The sequence below is a fragment of the Pyrus communis genome, chromosome 3 (genome assembly GCF_041283825.1).
Source record: "Pyrus communis isolate YQ-2024b chromosome 3, ASM4128382v1, whole genome shotgun sequence".
NCBI classification, from domain to species: Eukaryota; Viridiplantae; Streptophyta; class Magnoliopsida; order Rosales; family Rosaceae; genus Pyrus; species Pyrus communis.
In genome coordinates this window covers 5,854,058-5,875,097 of record NC_142567.1, presented here as the reverse complement: position 1 = coordinate 5,875,097, position 21,040 = coordinate 5,854,058, and the positions used below count along the sequence as shown (strand labels likewise).

The 21,040-nt window shown below is 36.0% G+C and overlaps 3 protein-coding genes across 4 annotated transcripts; 1 reads left to right on the top strand and 2 right to left on the bottom strand.

The window, feature by feature from the left end:
* Positions 1–266: 266 nt before the first annotated feature.
* On the bottom strand, positions 267–3,298 carry LOC137714702 (uncharacterized). Its single transcript, XM_068453845.2, has 3 exons — positions 2,720–3,298; positions 1,515–1,817; positions 267–1,136 (listed from the first exon to the last, which is right to left on the bottom strand). The coding sequence occupies exons 1-3, from the start codon at positions 3,077–3,079 to the stop codon at positions 480–482; spliced, it is 1,320 nt and encodes a 439-aa protein (XP_068309946.2). The 5' UTR covers positions 3,080–3,298; the 3' UTR covers positions 267–479.
* Positions 3,299–8,823: 5,525 nt separating this feature from the next.
* On the top strand, positions 8,824–17,776 carry LOC137715227 (ubiquitin carboxyl-terminal hydrolase 14). Of its 2 annotated transcripts, none has more exons than XM_068454475.2 (20): positions 8,824–9,062; positions 10,276–10,447; positions 11,098–11,210; positions 11,301–11,637; positions 11,877–11,971; positions 12,883–13,016; positions 13,098–13,154; positions 13,255–13,332; positions 13,677–13,731; positions 13,818–13,859; positions 14,182–14,262; positions 14,794–14,992; positions 15,105–15,162; positions 15,250–15,372; positions 15,701–15,789; positions 15,879–15,968; positions 16,407–16,571; positions 16,707–16,822; positions 16,940–17,072; positions 17,207–17,776. In XM_068454475.2, the coding sequence occupies exons 1-20, from the start codon at positions 8,955–8,957 to the stop codon at positions 17,383–17,385; spliced, it is 2,424 nt and encodes an 807-aa protein (XP_068310576.2). In that variant the 5' UTR covers positions 8,824–8,954; the 3' UTR covers positions 17,386–17,776. The 2 variants fall into 2 exon arrangements, with proteins under 2 accessions (XP_068310576.2, XP_068310574.2); XM_068454473.2 differs by having other exon boundaries at positions 16,401–16,571.
* Positions 17,777–18,508: 732 nt separating this feature from the next.
* Positions 18,509–20,703, bottom strand: LOC137716193 (transcription factor MYB41-like). The gene is made up of 3 exons (XM_068455604.2): positions 20,372–20,703; positions 20,094–20,223; positions 18,509–19,497 (listed from the first exon to the last, which is right to left on the bottom strand). Exons 1-3 carry the CDS (start codon positions 20,502–20,504, stop codon positions 18,729–18,731), a joined length of 1,032 nt encoding a protein of 343 aa, XP_068311705.2. The 5' UTR covers positions 20,505–20,703; the 3' UTR covers positions 18,509–18,728.
* Between the last annotated feature and the right edge of the window lie 337 nt (positions 20,704–21,040).

The window sequence follows — 21,040 nt, the reverse complement described above, 5'->3', positions numbered from 1 at the left end:
GAATTTATATCTTCAGAGCCTAACGATCAAATAATTTTGGCCTTTAAATTTTGATCTTGCAGCCAAAAGCTATTGTAGCTTTCAAATTTTTTTACTAACTTATCTACTTTTGATGGTATAATCAAATTTTAAAGATCAGAATTATTTGATCTCTAAGCTATGGAGGTATAGGTCCGGAGAGGATTTGCTTCGGAGAAAAGCACACAAACCCATCAATTACATCCATGTTAGTTTAGTTACTTAAATTAAAGAACAGGCACTTTGCATAAGCTATACAATAATACGATTCGTGCACTTGCAAGGTTGAATTCGATTTGGTACAAGTTTTTGGAGAACAATTGAAACAAAAAAATTTATACAAGCTAGAGATTAGTTTATCTCTAATATAATCTTCTTATAAAAACAAATTAAAAATAAAAATAGCACCAAAATATAAATTACAACCAAATTAGTGTGATGATTAAATGAACCAATCAACTTTAATTTGTCATTTGCAGTGAATTGTTCGAGTCTCTTGGTAGTAATCCTCCAATGATGAATTTCTTCTTGTCAATCTTGTTTGTTGAACCATGGTGCTGTCCAACACTGGTACACCAAAGAGGCATGCTAAAGAGCGACACCAAGGTGCATAAAATGGCACAAATTTTACCGTAAAATATCAAACCCAACAAACCCATGAGCAGGAAACCCAAACTCGCGATGGATCTGTAACATCCTTTTTTGTACTTGTTCTTCTCAATCCTGGTTACATCTAGGTCTTGTTGTCCTTGCCCTTCTTTTGAAGCATTTGTATTTGCTTCAAACGACTTGTTTTTAGCATAATTAGATCTTGAACTGTTACTAGTCGAAGTTGGTCGAAATCTGCCGGACAAGTACTTCAAATTGGCTTTAAAATTACGCGATGAGCTTGATCGAAGAGATTTGATCTTCTTGGACAAAGACCTGATGCTTGAATTGGATGTTCGCGATAACGAACTTGATGAAGAGTTTACAGAAGATGAAATGAAGACAGAACAGTTAGTTAAAGAAGAAGCAGTGTCAGACATCGCTCTTGGGTCATCTTCCTCGGAGTTGTACTTTGAACTCTCATTTCTTCCAAGTTTATTTCCCTTCTTTCTTTTTTGAATCTTATTGGCCTATCAATAGTGATAAATGTACGTATGAGTGAGTACAATATCATAGGACATATTAAGATTATAGACTATCACTTTGTGTCTCTCGTTACCTCATAGACTATCACTTTTCATTATGAGATACTTAATCTCGTCATTATTTCATCTATATTATTGATATCATAATGGTATCATGGAGAAATAGTTAACAATTACTGTACAAAGTTGACGGCTAGAGTAAGGTGAAATACATAATAGCATTTCGGAAGAAAATACGTAATACGGTTGCAAAAGCAAGAAATAGGGTTTGAAAAGAAAAAAAAACTTGTGGAAAGAAACCAAAACTAGAAAACTAACCAAAAAACCCCAACAAAAGAGAGATTGAAGTGAAAATAAACTCACCAAAGATGTCTCGAACAAAATCGCCTTCAAAACACGAGATAATTTACGTTGGCCCTTGCTTCTCCAATATTGACTGTCACGTTTCTCATCATTTTCTTCATTACCTAGCAATGGTGAAGCCATTGGTGACACCTTCGGGAGCACCGCACCTCGCTTTTCTTCCACGCCAACGTATGAATTTTTCTTGGAGATCACTCTCGGCACATCCTCCGACCGATGTCGATTAGGAGTTGAGGTAATTGAACTCTCATGTGTTGTGTTTGCAAAATTCTTTTCAGATTTTCTTTCTTTAATCTTATTGACCTGCCAATGTTTACAGATATGCATGCATGCAATATTAATAACAATGATAACATGAGTAAACAACAAAATAAAAGGTTTACTTGACCTAATCTGGGAGAGACTTTTCCGTGTATCAGGAACATGAGCCGGAACATTATATGTCATTATACAATTAGAAAAAAAGTTTTTTTTCTTTTCAAGTGTCCCTTCAATTGTATAATAACATATGGTGTTTCGCTTTGTGTTCTAGGCACACTAAAAAATCTCTCCTAATTTGGTCACTATTTGAAAAAATAATAATGAGCCAACGCTCCCCTTCTAGAAAATTATGCAGAAAAAGAAATGTTTAAATTTAAAATATCAAGAAGTATTGTTCCAAAAAAAGAGACCAAGAAGTACAATACAGGTTGTTTCTTGAGAACTTTAACGAAAAGCTTCCGGTATTGTTTACTTTAACAAAAAACCACATTTTTACACTAAAAAATCTTCACTTTATCCTTTATTTTGTCCTTATCGTTAAAACTCAAAGTTTTTAGGTCTTTTTCATTAATTTTTCTTTGTTTCTTTGGTAATAGAAAAGGGAGGGGAATCGAATTCGAAACATTTTCTAACATGAGATAGAAAGAAATATCACTAAAGGGAATTTCTCTATGGTGCCCCTAATTAATATTTTTTTTCTTTTTAAAAGGGACAAGTTGGTGGCTTCATCACAACAGTCCATCATTCTAGGGGGCCGAGAAGGCCCACAGATGCATTTCAGCTTCCCCTAAACACTACCGTGTACCTATTTTAGGGTTTTGTGTAGGAAGAATTAATAATTGAAAAAATTAATTTCAATACGCAAGTTTGATATAATCACAAAACTGTGGCAAAAACATGCATGACGTTATTAATTAGAGATTTAAAAAGAGAAAGCAACTAACCAATTTTGTTTTGAACAAAACTGCCTTTAAAACTTGATAAAATCCACATCGTGTTTTCTTTTCATTTTGAGTACTACGACATTTTTCATCGTCTCCTTCATTATCTGATGTTGCCAGCGACGACACTGGCACCACCTTGGGAAACACCCCACCTTCCCTCTCGCCTACAGCCACATATGTGAAAACATTCCTAGAAGGTCGTCCAGGTTCTGAACCGACCACATCAAACGATCGAAAACATAGGAAGAAATTTGTAGCTTTCTTTTTCTTCTTCTTCGTCTTCACTTGGGTCGTTGTAGAATATCCATTGGCACTTCTTGTGCTAGCGTGACAAAGCGGGCTGTAGTTTTCGCGATGCATGGCTCCGTTGACATGGAATTTTTAGGGGGGCTAGTTTGTGTTTGTCAGCCAAGAAAGCTGGGATTCAAGAATCCGAGAAAACGAGGGTGGGAGGGAACAGTGTGGTGCGCCATTTTGGTGTCAAAAATTAATAACAATCATCTGCATCATGTGTTTGTAGTTAATTTGTATTTGTAACTTGCATGAGATTTTCAATGGTAAGCCATGTTGTACGCGCTTAGTTTGCTCCTTTACGTCAAAATTTATATATAAAAAATTGGATTGCAAAGTGTTCTATTTTTTGACAAATATGGATTTTGTGGTTTTCTGTTTTTAGCTTTCAAATACGAATCAACCAATGTAACCCAACGTGGACTGAGTTGTGCCATTTGTCAACGTCTCAACAATTTCATTCCTTTGTTTGCTAAATTTAATTTGTTTTGTTTTATATCTAAAACAATTTCATTTGGTTGTAACTTCAATGGTAGAGAGTGTTTACCTGAGTTCAATTGTGGGTCTCCTTTCAGAGCATTAGCTCTCCTTTTGGACAAAACGAGAAAAAACCGAATATGTTTTTACTTGGTACAACTTAATTTGGTACCAGATGTAAAACTCATTGAATGTCAATGGACCATTGACCAAGTCACTTGATTATTGAGAAATTTGATATTTAAGTTACTTGATACTCAAGTGATCTTAAGATTCTAAAAGAATAAGAATCGTGGAGTCTTAATATCATGCAACTAATTATGTGAATACATGTCAATGTGGAACACCGATTGATTGGATTATGATTCGGTAAATCTCTCCTTCCTATAATAGGATGGATGGAGAAAAACCCTAATTAATATAAAAAGCTTGTCTCTGTTCTCACAATGATTGTTCTCATACACAATCAAAAGATAAGGAACTTAGTTTAATTAGTTTCTCAATTCTAATATTTGTTGTGTTTTTCAGAATATATCATACACCAGCTAGTACCCAACTTAGTTTAATTAGTTTTCTAAAAGGATAAGGAACTTCCATTAGTTATTTGTAGACTAATAAAAGCATAAGGACTATATTTGCAGTTAGAAAATAGAAAATTGCTCGTCTAAGTTTCTAACTCACAAATTATTCGACAAAAAAGGGACTTGAATACAACAAATGATTTTGTTTTAACAAACATAAAATTGACTAGTCTTTTTGTTTTTTCAGAAAGAAAAATAATTATTTGATCTTGAGTTTAAGATAGATTGTGTCATTGTGACAAATCTACCAGTCAATTCACAAGAACCGCTGCGCTGGGGTTGAAAATTATCAGAAAACGAATATTTGAGTGAAATATCTGCATGGTAACCCTAGCTAGCTAGTATGATTACACTTAATATTCCGACTGAAGGATTGAAGCTATGCAGCTGGAGTTTGAGACCTTATTGTCCCACATTGGTCAACAGTATTTTTTCACTAGCCTTTATATAGGCTTATTCTTTTTTTTTAGTAATTAGAACTTGGACCATTTGGAAATGGATTGAAGGCTTGGGCTTGATGGTTGTGTGGATTAGGCTTGATGATTATACTATAATATTAATATTAATTAATCAAGACAAGGGCCTTGGGCTCTGGGGCACTTGGGGTCAAGGAATTAAAATTAATCTGATCAATTAGTTTGAATTTCGAATTAAGTTTTTAATTAAATTAATTAAAAACGTTTTGATTAATAGACACAACTCTTTGGAAAGAGTTGTATAACTTCAGATACATCCAAAAGGTATTTGAAGAGGTATGAAAGAGCCTATATAACTGGAGTCCTCAGTTCCATCAAAAATCATCTTTTCTTCCTCCTTATCTTCTGTACAAACTTTCCAGAGAGTAAACACACAAAGCAATTCGCTAGAGTTCTATAATCCAGTGCAGGTTGTAGAATTAGGTAGTTGTATCCTGGTCGAGCAGACGTTGTAGAATCACAAGCACACGAGTGAGACGGAAATACTGTTCGAAGAACATAGCGTTTGCGCTAGCTTCTACCTTCAATTCATTCAAGTTAGTATCATATTAATTTTTTGTAATTATTATGTTATTACATTCTGTATTGCAAGTATTTTTTAATAATAAAGAATAAGTATTTCGGTTCTGTATTTCTGTCATTTTATTGTTTCTAAATTGTTCTCCAACACTGCAAGCCTGCAATGGTGAAGAAGATTAATTGAAAAAGAATAGCTAATGGTGTCCAACGGTAGTCTTGAGAGGGTACAATGTGTTTAAAAGGCAACGAATCTACATCTCCGGAGCCTCCTCAGGCCAACTTGGCCATTCTATCTACCGCTACATTGGCGGTTCTATGAATGTGACAGACTTTTGAAGAAACAAAATTACGGAGGTTACTTTTAATATTTTCAACAAGAAAATTAGAACCTGATGAACCTCCTTGCAGATTACCAAGAGCTTGGACAACGTGCAGCGCATCGCCCTCTATTATGACTTGCTGCCATTTCGTTCCCAGGACAAGCAGACTCCATTACGTGCTGCCAGGGCCTCAATCATCTTTAGGGAGGTGACGTGGGATATTTTGTGAGCAAAACTTCCAACATAGCTACCAACTTCATCGCGAAATATATCCCCGACACCCCAGTATTTGTAGTGGCATTGAAAGCCCCAACGACATTGATCTTGATCCATTGCGGAGGGGGATGAAACTAGCGTGAAGGGGACTGGAGTGGCTGCGGTTTGGAAGGTGGCTGCTCTTTTAAAAAGTTCAAGAGATGAAAGCCTACCAAATGGCTCACGAGGGCTGGGTTGTCCACTTTGCCATCCTCTAGGAGGGAATTCCTAGCTAGCCCGCAAAATATCATGAATAAACATAAGAAAATGGGCAAACTGACCTAATGAGAGAGCAGCAGCTTGGTGGCTAACTCAGTCGTGGACAGTAGATAGGGCAGCAACTCGGGTGACATGGCTGATGCTAGAAGAGAAAACACTACACATGCAAATGGACACTCGCTAAGCACATGTAGCGCCAACTCCGGAGAGGAGCTATATAGAACACAAAAGTTGTCCATCGCAATACCCTTTTTCCCCAAATTAGAACGGTTTGAAGGATGTCCAAGCAAGCCCGCCAAGTACAAAATTTGATTTTACTTGGTAAGCTGGCCGTCCCGATTAGATTCCAAAAAGAGCGGTCCTCAGTATGTGGCCTCGAGGTGGAAAGCCTCTTGTATAATGATCAAGCTACTTTTTATGCACTTTTAACCGAGAAAATACCTTTAGCATCATAGTGCCATATCAAGCTATCCGGTGGAAGTCTACCGCTGAGTGGAATGAGGAGAATCAAGTGAACCTCACTGGACGGAAACAGAGTAGTGACCTAGTCCCGGTTCTAGGAGACCGTGCCTGGAGTTATCAGTGAGGAGACAAACTCGCCATCAAAGCCGACTGGAGGGGGAGAAAATGACCACAAAAGATGTGGGCGGTCCACCCACCTGTCATGCCATATCCGAATTGAATTACCATTACCAACCTGCCAACGTGAGCCTCTTTCCAGTATTAGACGAGCTTCCAATATTATTCCTCTCCATCAAGCTAACGGGCAAGAGCCTAAAGAAGCATCCCAAAGGGAGTTGCGGGGGAAGTATTTGGCTTTAAGTAACCCAGAATCAAGAAAGTCAGGGTTAAGTATGAGTCCCTCTCTCTTAGTGTAGATAATATTGTTTGTTAAAAAAAATACTCATGCCAAAGCCCACATATGATAATTTGGTTACTATATATTTTTCTAGGGTTATTTTATTGGCATCCCTTATATTGTTTAATACACATTACTAGGGTTATTTTATTGGCATCCTTTATATTGTTTAATACACATTATGTATTAAAATCACCCGACACCTTCTTTTAAATTAAAAATTATCTTAGTACACTTGATTTACTTGCCCAAACTACCTCACACCCTACACCTACTTCGCACATTTTCTGCAAAGAGAACCTGCTCATATCCATGAAAATTGAGATTCGGTAGGTCGTTACCGAGTTTATCAACACCGTGAAATATTTTAGCAGGAAAATGTCAAAACCTTATAACTTTTCAACAGGTATATACCGAAACTCTGCATATTTTCAGTAGGCACCAAGTAGGGGTGGGAAATTTTGCCATAAATCGATTTACCGACCGAACTATACCGATCTACTCATAATGGTATGGTATAGTTTTGGTATTTTTTCATAATCGGTTGGCATTTTACCGAACCGACAATTAATGGCATGACTTTGGTAATTGATTTTGTATGCCGGTGGCATGCCGTACCTACCAATATATATATATATATATATTATTTTTTTTCTATTTAGATATTTTAGGTATTTTTTACATGTTTGACTCCTCAATTTTAGGGTTTAGAAAATAAATGACTCCTTAGTTTTAGGGTTTAAAAAAATATATGTATATGTATATGATTCATGCCATAATAAATATAGAAAATATTGTTAACAAAATTGATAGCATGATTACTAATACTATATATACACGTACATATAAATGATTTTGAATGTATATGCGTTGCTTATGTTTAGGATGATGGAGTCTAGTCAATCAACTGCTAGTGCACAACATGGATTAACCCAAAATGAACCACACAATGCAACTGAACAAGAACCCCAATCTGAAAATCAAAATGAGCCCTTGAAATTGGAAGATAGTGAGGAAGAAGTGGAAACCACTGGTTGTGCCATTTATCAACCAAACCAACCAATAATTTTGGCTGAACCGATTTTTGGCAACCGCAAGAAGATGGTTGATTAGTGGTAACTGACTTTCGGTAATTATGTATATGTGGCTGACAGGTGGCACAAGGAATTTGACACGGTTGCCAACCAAACCCAGCCCTAGCACCAACCAAAGAGTACGTAACAAATGCAATGGTGAAAATTTTGGCAGGTATCTACCGAAAATCTGAATTGTGATTTGGGATTCAACAAGCATGATGATTCGTTCAACCTAAATGGCAATATGAAAAAAGTATGAAGTCTTATCTTATGCAGAGGCCTCCAAACAGTCGATTTCATATTTTATTTTCTAATTTTTTAAACGTGTTTGTGCCTTTATTGGTTATGATGTTGTTATGTAATGTAGAGGTCGACGAGGTTTTAAAGTATGAAAGTTCTATTCACATACTCATTTTTACTTCTCACACACCGTTATCAAATTTTGACCGTTAGATGAATGAGTTGAAGAATATAAATAACCACAAATTAATAAGGATGTGTGAAAAGTAAAAATATGTATGAATAACACTATCCTTAAAGTAACGCTTGAAGAAAAAGAATTTTATCAAGTTAAACCCAAATAAACTACATTTTGTTGGGCTCTATATATAGTAGGCTTCCTAACTTCAAACCCCATGATACAATACAAAAACCACTAGAGTCCCATGTTCTCTACCAAATTGCTAACTTCTTTTATAGTAATGTTAAGAAGGCTAAATTCTTCAAACTAAATCAAACCAAATGATGTGATTTAGATGATTTGATTATTAATTAAACATCGATTGAAGTGTTATTTCTTATTGGTGATACAGCATTTAATTTAAAAATTTAATCTTCCCAATATTATTTGTTTTTTCAACTCTTGTTGAGATGGGAAAGACAACTAAAGAAATTTCGAAAAAGTAATGATAGGAAATTAACTTTTTATATCATATTAGAAATTATATAATATTTAAATAAAATTCAATCACAAAATCATATAATTTATAAAATATAATTTAAATAGATGACACTTTCCAAAACATATTCAGTGTTGTTTTTGTATGCAAGAAGCATACAGAAACTTTGCACTTAGGGCAAAGAACCATATTCTCGCCCTCTCTCTGTCTCTCCCTCTCGTCCCTATCCAATTTCAAAACCCTTTGTTTCTGCAGAGAGAGCGATGCTGGATCCTATGGACCTGGTCCGATCCAATCTCTCCCGGGTTCGGATCCCGGAACCCACCAACCGCATCTACAAGCAAGAATGCTGCATCTCTTTCGACACTCCGGTAACCAATTTCCCTCCAATTTTGCTCTCACTCACTTTATCTACTCCAAGCTCAATACTTTAGAATTTGGTTTCGTTCTTCTGTTGAATTTTCTCGAGCTTTCTCGCCGGCCAAACAGGGGATTAGCATGTTTACTTGTCTTCTGTTTGGCAATGGCGGAGCTAGAAATTTTTTACCAGATGGGCTAGCTTAAAGATTTAAATCTTTATAAACAAAGAAATTTTTTGACAGTATCAGCTAACTTAAGAAAATTTTCACAAGGTGAGCCAAGAATTTTTGTTATTCAAACAAATTCAAACTTGTGCATGTACAAGAAGCGATGAGAAAAAATATGTGAGAAAAAGAGATGATTTCTAAACTGTATTATATAATTAAACCAATAGAATTCAAATCAGTAACTAAATATATGGTGGGCTACATTCGAAAATCAGTAAAAACTACATGTAAAATTTTATTTTCTACCAAAAGCTACCTGGGCTACAGCCCAGGGTAGCCCTTAATGTGGCTCCGGTGCTGTTTGGCTGCTGAGGAAGTATAGGAAACAACTAGAAGCTGCTACGACGAATTCAGGATTTGCTCACTATACTAATACTGCCCTTTGTGTTAATTTTTATTTTCCCTTGATTTCTCAATAGCTAGTGTTTTCGAATTTGAGTGTTTCTTCCAAATGCTGCTTTGATTTTTGCTGCACTTCAATGATTTTTATGGCTTATCACTGTGTTTGTTTCGTTTTCTTTTTTCCTTGTATTTTACTGGTGCAATTTCCACTTTCATAGTTTGGATGCCGGAAAAGTGTACAGAAGGAAAGTGACTCTGGTTATCAAATGACTGAACAACTGGGAGCAATTTACTTACGATACTTGGTTGACATACATGCAAAGTAACTATGAATTACGAGTTCAATATAGTTGGTGAAGTTTTCTGCATGTTCATAAAAGCAAATACCTAAATAACTTAGTATGAAACATATTCGTAGGGTTTCAATTACTTGGTTTCTTATACAATGAATAGTGTTTGGTTTTAGGTTGTTGTGACTGATTTTTTGTCCCTTTTTTTTTTAAGAAGTTATAAGGGCTAAGAGGCTTCAATTTCCCTTAACATTTAAATGTTGAAAAGTTCTTGGTTGTATCAGGAGTTCGCTTAAATAATTTCATACAATTTATTTTATTTGTGGGTTTGTTTTCTCTAATGGTTATTCCGTGATGGTTTTCAGAGATCAGAAGGTGGTTTGTTTGTGGACATGAACACATTTCTTGCTTTTGGGAAGGATTGTGTGGGCTGGAACTATGAAAAGACTGGAAATCCAGTTTATTTGCATATAAAGCAAACAAAAGTGTTGGTTCCTGAAGATAGGCCTTTGAAGAAACCCACACTCATGGCTATAGGTAATTTTAATCAAAATGATCTATGCCTTTGCGGTATTGGAAATTACTGAGTTTGGATGATGTATTTTTGCAATCTATGCTATTTAGAGGCACCATTATGCATGTTGGATGACATATCCTGATTTGATAGTATTTAGACTACAACGCATGCAGCATATGTATAGTCATCGAACAGTAAGAGTTTTAACAGTTCTCACTGAAAACAAAATGAATGTGTATAATCTTCAAAGGAGAAAAAGGAACCTGATCTCTCTTTGTTAATATCGAAGCAAATAATGTCTGTTGGCGAGGAACACACGCAAATAAGTTGGTATTTGCAAATAAATCTTATTCAAATTTGAAGAACCGCTCGCTCTATCTCTCTATTTCTAGTATGGTAGTGCTGAGTCCTATTTTCCAAACTATATAAGCCAAAATGTTTCTATTAAAACTTTTGAGGTAAATAGACAAGATGCAAATTTTATGGATCTTTCCTTAGTACATACTACTACAATTTGTATCTGTATTATTTGATGTGGTTGGTACAGGCTCATCATGTTTTTAGTGTTAATATTGCTTGCTCTGCAAGACCCAATGGTTATCGTACTGTGTACTAGTAGTAGATGTTCTGTTGTGGCGAAACAAATTTTAACCTGTGGTATGATTTGTAGGTGTCGATGGGGGATTTGATAACAATGAGGCTGAATATGAAGAAACACACAATATAGTCCTACTGCCTGATTATGTAACTCTTCCATTTCCTTCTGTCGAATTACCAGAGAAGGTGCTCATTCCTTTCTATTTGTTCTAGATCATTATTGATGTGAAATAAATAAGAGAGCAAATAGGGAACAATTATGACTTTTTTCTGCAGGTAAGATTGGCAGTTGATGCCATTTTATTGGCTGAGGGTGCTGAGAGGAAAGAACAACTTGCAGCATGGACAGCCGAGAAGAAGCAAGTTAGTGCTTATGCAACGAATTTTCAACAGATTGACAATGGTATTATTATTCCTTCATCTGGCTGGAAATGTTGCAAGTGTGATAAAAGAGAAAACCTTTGGTTAAATCTAACTGATGGAATGATCCTTTGTGGGAGGAAAAATTGGGATGGAACTGGTGGCAACGACCATGCCATTGAACACTATAAGGAAACAGGCTATCCTCTTGCTGTAAAGCTGGGGACAATTACAGCTGATCTGGAAGGAGCAGGTAATGCTGCCTTGTGTTGTTAAAATCTCTGCAATTACTTATCGTATTCATCATGTGCTTGTGTTTGTAAGTACATAAAAGTTACGCAATTTTATCTGGTTCATGTTCATGAATGAAAAACATGCTGTTTAGCAGACAAATCCTGGCAAACATGACCTAGTAGTTGATTATTTCAAATGAATGAGTTTGTGTTACATGTATTGATTTCTATTGATAACTGACATATTGTGGCAGCTCAGATGTTTTCTCATACCCAGAGGATGATAGTGTATTAGACCCACTTTTAGCGCAACATCTGGCATTTTTTGGCATTGATTTCTCATCATTACTGAAGGTTAGTTTCATCTTTTCTGAAATGTGTTTTGGACCTCCTAATTCTCTATTTTTTTTGTTCCAAGCAGGGCTCCTCTATTCTTAACGTATGCTAAAAAATGTTCTTAATATAGAGAGTTTAACTATTATTTTTTTATTAGTTGGATTAAATCTTTATGTGGCATTCTCATTACCAAATGTGAAATGATTCAGTTATTGTCAAATTATATACCAGTGGATTTTCCTTGCAAAGATTGAAATGAAACATGTGGTATTGTATTTTTATACACATATTTGAATAAATTTATTTCCCGTTATGAATGAAAATTTCACTTTTTAGTGTGTTAGGGATATCTTTTAGATATAATTGAAGACAATTATAATGTTCTAGCAGGATAACAAAACTTGTGAAATGTTTGACTGGGTCAACTTTTTAATAATACAATGAGGTATGAAAGATCTAATGTTCATCTTTTAAGAGGAAGAAATCTGTTGCATGCCAGTAATCTAATGGTTTGGATTTTAAATACAGTAATGATATCATAAGTTCTGTAACAGCTACAGAAGATTTCTGGACTCTAGCTCTTTGAACAGGTCTTGAAGTTTTCTCTTTTGGTTGCATTTCTGTGTTGCACAGAAGAGTCAGCACTCTCCGAACGGGGGATTGATCACATATTCCTCTTACCTTTGGTTAAAGCACTCCCTTGCTGGACCATTTGGTTAAAGTGCATGGTCAATCGTGAATGTTCCAATGAAAACCAGATATCTCTGACTTCTGATTTGCTTTTGAAGTTCAGTATTTTGTTTCCCTGAAATTTCTTAACATTCCAAATGTTTTCTTGGAAATTGTGCATTTGGATTGCTGTGCTTTTGGTAATATTATTCTGTCAGTGTTAAATTTGATAGAATAGCTGATACCATTCTTGTTTTCAGACAGAAATGACAACTGCTGAAAGAGAGCTTGACCAGAATACCAATTTTGACTGGAACCGGATTCAAGAAAGTGGACAGGAGGTTGAACCGATATTTGGACCTGGTTACAATGGACTTGTCAATCTTGGAAACAGGTATATTTGGTACCTGTTTAGTATTCTGAAGACATTGTATCTATTGACAATGTCTTGATTTCTCATTTTGTTTTATTGCAGCTGTTATATGGCAGCGACTATGCAAGTTGTGTTTTCAACACACTCTTTCTATTCCGGGCGAGTTTACACTTTATGTTATTTAGTTTCAATGAAAACAAATCAATTTAGAAGAGAAATGTTTCATACCGGTTAATATTTTGTTATTACATTTGATCAGATACTTCAAGAATCAAAGTTTGAAAATGGCTTTTGAGAAAGCACCAGCTGACCCCACTGTAGACCTGAACATGCAGTTGTAAGTAGTTAGCGGATTCTTAGTGTTGATTCTATGTGCATTTCTATTATCTATTGTGGTTAACTATATGTTGCTATTCACGCTAAGAAAGCTAAGCTGTGTTACTTGTTAATGTGAGTCTTGTGTTCGACATTAATTGCTTTGCAATTATTGGTGTAAACACAAGTGTCTGCATGTGTAGGTCTGTTTTTTTATTTTTATTTTTTATACTTCTGCAAGTAGTTCTTTTCCCTCTTCCTCGGCCTATCATTCTAAGAAAATTAAGTTGAGTCATAAAAAAACTGGTTTAGGAAGGTTTTCTGTGCAAGGTCATTTGTACTTAAGATTTCTGTGTTATATGGCAGAACAAAGCTGGCGCATGGTTTGCTGTCTGGTAAATACTCCGTTCCTGTAACCGAGGTATGTTTGTATTAGCAAAATGGTTTATTTGATTTGACGGTTTCTGTTTGCTTGATGGTGGCTGAGATTTCTTATATGTTGTCCAGGAAAAAGATCGTACAAATGCCATTGCCCCTACAACAAAATTAGTAAGCTCTCTGGATAAGCATCTGCATTCTAAGTGCCGTACTTATCTATGCTTATTCATTGTTAGTGTTTTGGTATTGCTGTGTAAATTTGAACTCAACATGCTAGTGATTTGTTTCCTGTTCACTTTTATATTGAATCTTGATGAGACTGTTGTATGCATATTTCTCGATACTTTCCCAATACTTACCTCAATTTCTTATACTTTAAAAAATCAATAAAAAGAACATGCTTCCGCCGTTTAATATGCCAGGTTCATTCAGAGATTTCCTTTTGACTTGTTCTGTCTCTCTTTTGTTTTAATCCACCTTCAAATAATATTAGAAACAGGAAGGGATACCTCCTCGTATGTTTAAGGCGGTTATAGCTGCCAGCCATTCTGAATTTTCTTCCATGAGACAACAGGTACATTCACCATCTCTTATGATCTATGACAAAAGATTTGCAATTTTTTACAGAAGTCTGTTTTTTTATCCTTGAAGAAGATGCGTGGTGTTTTTTTAAAATATTTTTATTGTCTTATTTACTAAAAAATTGAAGTTTAAAACCTCGATTAATATCCATGTGTGAATTTATAATGTAAATGACAAAAGGATGAAGCAAGAAAATGGCAGAGAGAACGTTTCTATATTTCTGTAAATCTCATATCTGAGCAAGAGGTACAAGAATAATGATATTTTTCTGACACAAGATCCTATATCAGCCACTCAACCATTCATCCATTGCGATTATAACACGTGGCCTACACTTGGCATGTGAGAAGAAGCGACTAAGAAACTAGCTGTTAGAAACTAATCCACAACATTTAAATTTTAATGAACAGCTAACAAAGCAGTAAACAATTAAAAGCATATGCAACTGGGAGAACAATATTTGATCCTCTCACATATGACTTTTGCTGTTTAACGTAAATAATTGAAACCAAATTTTGTTTAGGATGCCTTGGAGTTCTTCCTTCATTTTCTTGACCAAGTTGAACGAGTTCATTCTGGAAGATCTGAAGTGGATCCTGCGAGGAGTTTTAAGTTTGGCATTGAAGATCGTATTATGTGTTCGTCTGGGAAAGTTACTTACAATAGAAGGGTTGACTACATTCTCTCATTAAACATCCCACTTCATGCTGCCACTAATAAGGGTGAGTTTCTTCTTGGGCCACTGTTGATGGTCTTGAGTCACTAATCACTATTGATGCTGAAACATGAACCAGAAGCTGATACTCTTGTTTTCTTCTTACTTTGAAAATTCAGAAGAACTTGAAGCCTTTCAGAAATTGAAAGCAGAAAAGATTGCGGAAGGCAAGGAAGTGTAAGTTTATATGGTTTCAAATTCAATATCATGGTGTCGTTTTTGATCTCCTTGCACACTTTGAACTAAGAATGTGAGTTCTTCCAGATCCAGTGATGAGATTGTACGTCCAAGGGTTCCTCTAGAAGCATGCCTTGCAAGCTTTTCATCTCCCGAAGAGATACAGGATTTTTACAGCACTGGTTTGAAGGCCAAGACAACGGCTGTGAAGTAAGCTTTCTGATTGCTGGTGTCAAATTATTTTTAAGTTATGTTATTTTCGTCTGCTAAAGGCTGATTGATGGACAAGAATGCATGTGGAGGACTTGAAGTTATTTGGATAAACAAAATGATGGAGCTGTCCACTAATTTTGGTTAATTCTGTTCCACTGCAAGTTAAGATGTTTAGGAAGGAAAATTGGTTAATTCCGTTCCACTACAAGTTAAGATGTTCTTTTATCATGTATTTCCGAACTGTTAACTAAGCATGCCTTGAATAATCTTGATGCCTACTGAAAAATTATATTTTCTTTCTTAAATCTATTTTAATACATTGCAGGAGTGCAGGTCTAACTTCGTTCCCTGATTATCTGGTGTTGCACATGCGAAAGTTTGTAATGGAAGTGGGCTGGGTGCCGAAAAAACTTGGTATTTTCTGCTGGGTTCCTAAATTGTTATGCATTAATACTTCTGGTTTTTTATAGGCTTCTCATTGTTTTCTGTATCCGTCTCTGCAGATGTATATATAGATGTTCCTGATATCATAGATATCAGTCACATGCGCAGCAAGGGACTCCAACCTGGTGAAGAGTTGTTGCCGGAGGGTGGTATGTGTTACAATTTTATTTTCCCAATATCTTATTGAATATTTTTTGGAGAAATTGTAAGAACTTCTCGATGGTGCCTGCATATGTTCGTGGATGTTCCCTTAAGTGCATTTTACGTGGAATTTTCACTCAAATTGTAGTGCATTTCAGTGGATCTTTGTATTGTCATATCATAATTAAACCCAAGTACTCTCATATTTTGGAAGTCTATGAACTTGCAGCCAAACAAAAGTGTTAAAATCACGTTTTTAGCATGTAATTGCATTATGCTCCTTAGACATGTCCTTTACTAATTGAATTTAGAAAATGTGCAAGCACCACGAGTCTCTTTTGCATATTTTGGTCTTTTATGGTATTTGCATACATGCGCTTGGCTAATTTAAAATGATATTTGTGCTTCTCTCTGAATTATGCGTTGACTAGACTATTCAGTTTCAGGGGAAGAGGAGGAACCAAATGAGCCTGTTGCCGACGAGAGTATTGTTTTCCAGCTTGTTTCAATGGGTTTTAATAATTTTCACTGTCAGAAGGCTGCCATTAACACGTCAAATACTGGAGTGGAAGAGGCAATGAATTGGCTACTTTCTCACATGGATGATGCAGGTAATGCAACAAGGTTCTTGCCAGAATGTCTTTCATCTCAGAAAGTAGTCATCTTTCTAGCAAGAGTTAGCTTTTGAGCTGTGAGCTGTTATGTTTAGGGAACAAAATGATACTGATGCGCTCTTCCATTTGCAGATATAGATGCTCCCATTTCTCAAGGGGGACACAGTGCGGTTGACCAATCAAAAGTTGATATGTTGATTTCATTTGGTTTTCAAGAAGACACTGCTCGGAAGGCACTGAAAGCATCGGTAAAACTTTTTAGGAGCTCCTTTTTATTTCTAGAATAGGCAGCTGTTTGTGTATTTGTCTAACTACAGAAGATTTTGGTAACCTTTGCTTATCTTTAAATTATGTATATTTGACAGGGTGGTGACATCGAGAAAGCCACGGATTGGATATTCAACAATCCTAATGCTTCTGCTTCATCGGACATGGATGCGACAACATCTGACACTGCACCTGCTGCGATTGATGCTGGACTGCCTGATGGAGCAGGGAGTAAGTATCTTAGACCTCTGATAGATGTATATATGTGATGCATATGTGATACGTGTTAAACAGTAATTACATGAAGACATCCGATGTGTTCAATTTTAGGGTTTTGAGAACTGTTGTCGCTTGGTTCTATGCAGGATATAGACTGATTGGAATTGTAAGCCACATCGGAACATCTACTCAATGTGGTCATTATGTTGCTCACATCTTGAAAGGTGGCAGATGGGTTATTTTCAATGACGACAAAGTTGGAGCTTCCGTTAATCCTCCCAAGGACATGGGATACCTTTACTTCTTTGAGAGACTTAGTAGTTAAGTTGAGGGACACCACATTTGTCGACACTGGAAGATGAGACCGGAGATGTTCAAAGGTGTAAAAGAGGCAGTGCAGGAATTTGCTGAAACTGCGTAATTTTGCCAATATGCTGGGGGATGGTGTTTGAATTTGCTACATAGATTCATGCCAATTGCTGAGGTTCCGCATTCGGATTTAGCCAAGTTTCTTTTTTTTTTTTTTTTTTTTCTTCCTTTCCCCCTTCTTCTAAACATATTGAAGTTCTTGTACTTAAAGAAATTTTTTATGAACGGTAACATGTACAAGGACCATCTTGAAGTCCATTCTTATTTTTGTTGGGTCATTAAGTAGTGTTTTTGTTTGGTACACAATTATATTATATATATATATATATATTAAATGTTTACTACAAGATCTTGAACTTCTTCGCACGTACATCCGCGCCATTATATGAGACTTATCACTTGTGTTGTAATCCTGCACTCTAAATTTACTATGACACTTTATGAAGAAAATTTACTATGACACCTTATGAAGATTTAAAGTGTTCCAAAATAAGGCTAATGGCACTAGCTAACATTAGCATAAATGGCTCAGTTGGTTAAAGCATTTGCTCACGCATGCAAGGTCATGTGTTTGAATCTCTTTCTGTAGTTTAGTTAAATTTAACGTAGATTATCCTATCGTTTAAAAAAAAAAATGAAGAACTTAAAGGAAATGTAGGTCTAACATGAAAATAAGTTGATCTTGGATTCATTGTTTTAAACTCAAGTATAACTTAAAACTTTAGCTTATTATTTAATACTAAAATAGTCAGCTCTACACTTTTTTTTATTCGTGCAATCACTTTCCTCCTGATATCGCAGCCAACATTCAAATCGCTGACATGCTCCATTCCCTTGATCTCTGCTTCCTCTTCGCCCTCGTCATAAACCTCATGCAGCCCGACTTCAAGCCAGCCGGCATGTATATTTCCCGAACTTTGGGTGGTATTGGGACTCCCTCGGTCCCAATGTACATCCTTCACTAATTGATATGATACTAAAACTTTATAATGCAATGTGAGGAACTAAAATTCTGTGATGCATTTAGAAGTCACCTAAGACGTAATTAGCCTAAAACAAAATAATAAAACCATCATAAATCAAGTCAAGATTAACCATCGTATCAAGTATCAAGTCATTTTTCAAAAATATATAAATGATGAGATTCACGTGAATTTCAGATTACTTCAAGGCCCTAGCTAAAATCAGAGTGCAATATTAAAAAGTTCACACAAACTTTGATTCGCATGACTCATGAGCGAACAAAATTCCTGCTTGCTACACAGCCCCCTCGTCTAATAATTATTAATAACGTTTTTCTCACAGAAGTTGGGTGACGTTTAAGTCATTGGGAATGTCATGATACATATTTAAGATATTGCTGCAAAAACTATCCCTCTCATCTTCTGTGCAACAATTGGCATACGTAGTGGTGGCCGGACTTGAGGAAGGTGTTGATAGCAGCGAACCAAAACTACACATATTTTGAAAGCTTTGATTATTAACGTTATCAGAAATGCACGCCGGCTGGTAATCTTGTCCTGGAATATTATGGCTAATGATTGACTCGTAGTAAGAGTCATACGAGTCCACCTGGTTTGTTATTATGGGAACAAAACTACTCTGATCGGCTCCATTTGTAGAACAAGGGTGGCCAAAATCAGTGATAAGGGGTTGGTTTAGAAATGGGGCAATACTTGGGAGCTGGTTTGATTGAAATTGGTTTTGATCATTGTTTTGTAAAAGGGAAAGTGGGTTTTGTTGAGCATGATTCTTTGAAGGAAATTCAGGATAGGATGATTGCGGTCTGCGTTGGCTTGATAACAAAGTAGCGGTTAAGTTGAGGAGCTCTGGATCCATTATAGGTCCAATACTGAGCAGATTCGGAATATTAAGCTGCAAATTATCTGACGATGAGTTACAAAGGGTTGATGAGAGAAGGGAGGTGAGTTCAAGAAGATCGAGACGAGGAGTATGAGTGACAGGATCAATCCCCATTTTTAATAGCCTCTTTCTGATGTGTGTGTTCCAATAGTTCTTGATCTCATTATCTGTTCTTCCTGGCAAGCGAGAAGCAATGGTAGACCACCTAGATAGAAAGAGATCATCTTAATTAGCTTATAGTTAAGTACTGAAATGAAAAATTGGCATTGACTTGTACACTACTTTTGTCCACTCTTCAATCAAGACTTATCTAAATATGGCTTAGCTTAAATTGACAGTTGTGATGACATAAAATGTCCTAAGCTCCCTTCTTGATACATAGCGACAAACCTAATCTTTATAAATTAAAAGATTTATGGAGTAGACAAAAGTTCTTTTTTTTTTTTTTTTTTTTTTTTTATTTTAAAATTTATTATTATTAAGGGGTGGGGAAGGATTTGAAACTATTACAATAATTTAGGAAAATGGGAAGTTTCGACTCAAGACGCATGAGTGGAAACCCGGAACCCTTTCCATTAGGATATGAGACCACATGCCAACAAAAGTTCAAAATTGTTTTGGATAAAAATCAGTTAAAAGAAGAATTTTTTTTCAATGGATTGAAACAAAGCATGAAACCTAGAACTTTGTCCACTAGGATATGAGACCACACGCATGAGTAGAATGTTTTTGATAAAATGGAAAACTAAAACATGAACAACAAAATTTTAGTAAGATATTTTCTAGTGTATATGTACGTACTTGTTTCCCAAAACACTGTGTAACTGTATTATGGTCTCTTCTTCTTCCAGTGAGAACCTCCCTCTCTTAATATCAGGTCTCAAATAGTTTGCCCACCGAAGGCGACAACTCTTTCCACACCTTTTCAGTCCTATACACAAAACAATAAATGACCAGGAAACTTCACAAACTTAGTGAATTATTTGTACTTAATTCAATTATATATAATTAAACATGGAACAATCCACCATGAAAGAAAATTTAAGACGTGATGATTACTAATTTGTAATAAAACTAACCTGCATTCTTGGGGACGGTTCGCCATCTCCCATGCCCGTGTTTCTGAATGTAATGAACGAGTTTATGATCTTCCTCCGGAGTCCATGGACCCTTTTTCAATCCATTCGTCTCACAACAAGGAATTTTCCCCATAATATTAGTTGGTCAAGAAAAAGTTAATCTATGTTTGGAAGAGAGAGAGAGAGGAGAAGCAAAAGAGCAGAAATGTTGCTGTAGGGGAAGTGTTAAGGTGTATATAAATATACAATAAGGGAGCAAAGCAAGCGAAGCAAATTGGGAAGTCAATGGGGTTCGGTACCACCCTAGCTTGTTCACCATTCCAACGAGACGTGTCCTGTTAGAAGGACAAGTATATGTTATATAATCACCTCTCTTATTCAATGAGGCCACGTAAGCTGCATGCAAGATTATGCTGCCTAATATTACGTCCCTAAATATTAACAAAAAAAGAAGAAGAAAGTACTATACTATACTATGTGACATCCCACATCGCCCAGGGGAGTGATCCTTAAATGTATATTCCCATCCCTACCTAGCACGAGGCCTTTTGGGAGCTCACTGGCTTCGGGTTCCATAGGAACTCCGAAGTTAAGCGAGAAGGGGGCTAGAGCAATCCCATGATGGGTGACCCACTGGGAAGTTGCTCGTGAGTTCCCAAAAACAAAACC

What these genes read in the sequence shown, in the direction of transcription:
- LOC137714702 (XM_068453845.2), bottom strand. Translation starts at nt 3,079, where the DNA reads ATGCATCGCGAAAACTACAGCCCGCTTTGTCACGCTAGCACAAGAAGT. An exon ending in TTTTGTTCAAAACAAAATTG is followed by an intron (nt 1,818 to 2,719) that starts GTTAGTTGCTTT and finishes AAACATTGGCAG; the next exon opens with GTCAATAAGATTAAAGAAAG. An exon ending in TTTTGTTCGAGACATCTTTG is followed by an intron (nt 1,137 to 1,514) that starts GTGAGTTTATTT and finishes CACTATTGATAG; the next exon opens with GCCAATAAGATTCAAAAAAG.
- LOC137715227 (XM_068454473.2), top strand. Translation starts at nt 8,955, where the DNA reads ATGCTGGATCCTATGGACCTGGTCCGATCCAATCTCTCCCGGGTTCGG. An exon ending in TTTCTTCCATGAGACAACAG is followed by an intron (nt 14,263 to 14,793) that starts GTACATTCACCA and finishes AATTTTGTTTAG; the next exon opens with GATGCCTTGGAGTTCTTCCT. An exon ending in AGAGTTGTTGCCGGAGGGTG is followed by an intron (nt 15,969 to 16,400) that starts GTATGTGTTACA and finishes TAGACTATTCAG; the next exon opens with TTTCAGGGGAAGAGGAGGAA.
- LOC137716193 (XM_068455604.2), bottom strand. Translation starts at nt 20,504, where the DNA reads ATGGGGAAAATTCCTTGTTGTGAGACGAATGGATTGAAAAAGGGTCCA. An exon ending in AACCGTCCCCAAGAATGCAG is followed by an intron (nt 20,224 to 20,371) that starts GTTAGTTTTATT and finishes TTTTGTGTATAG; the next exon opens with GACTGAAAAGGTGTGGAAAG. An exon ending in CACAGTGTTTTGGGAAACAA is followed by an intron (nt 19,498 to 20,093) that starts GTACGTACATAT and finishes CTTTCTATCTAG; the next exon opens with GTGGTCTACCATTGCTTCTC.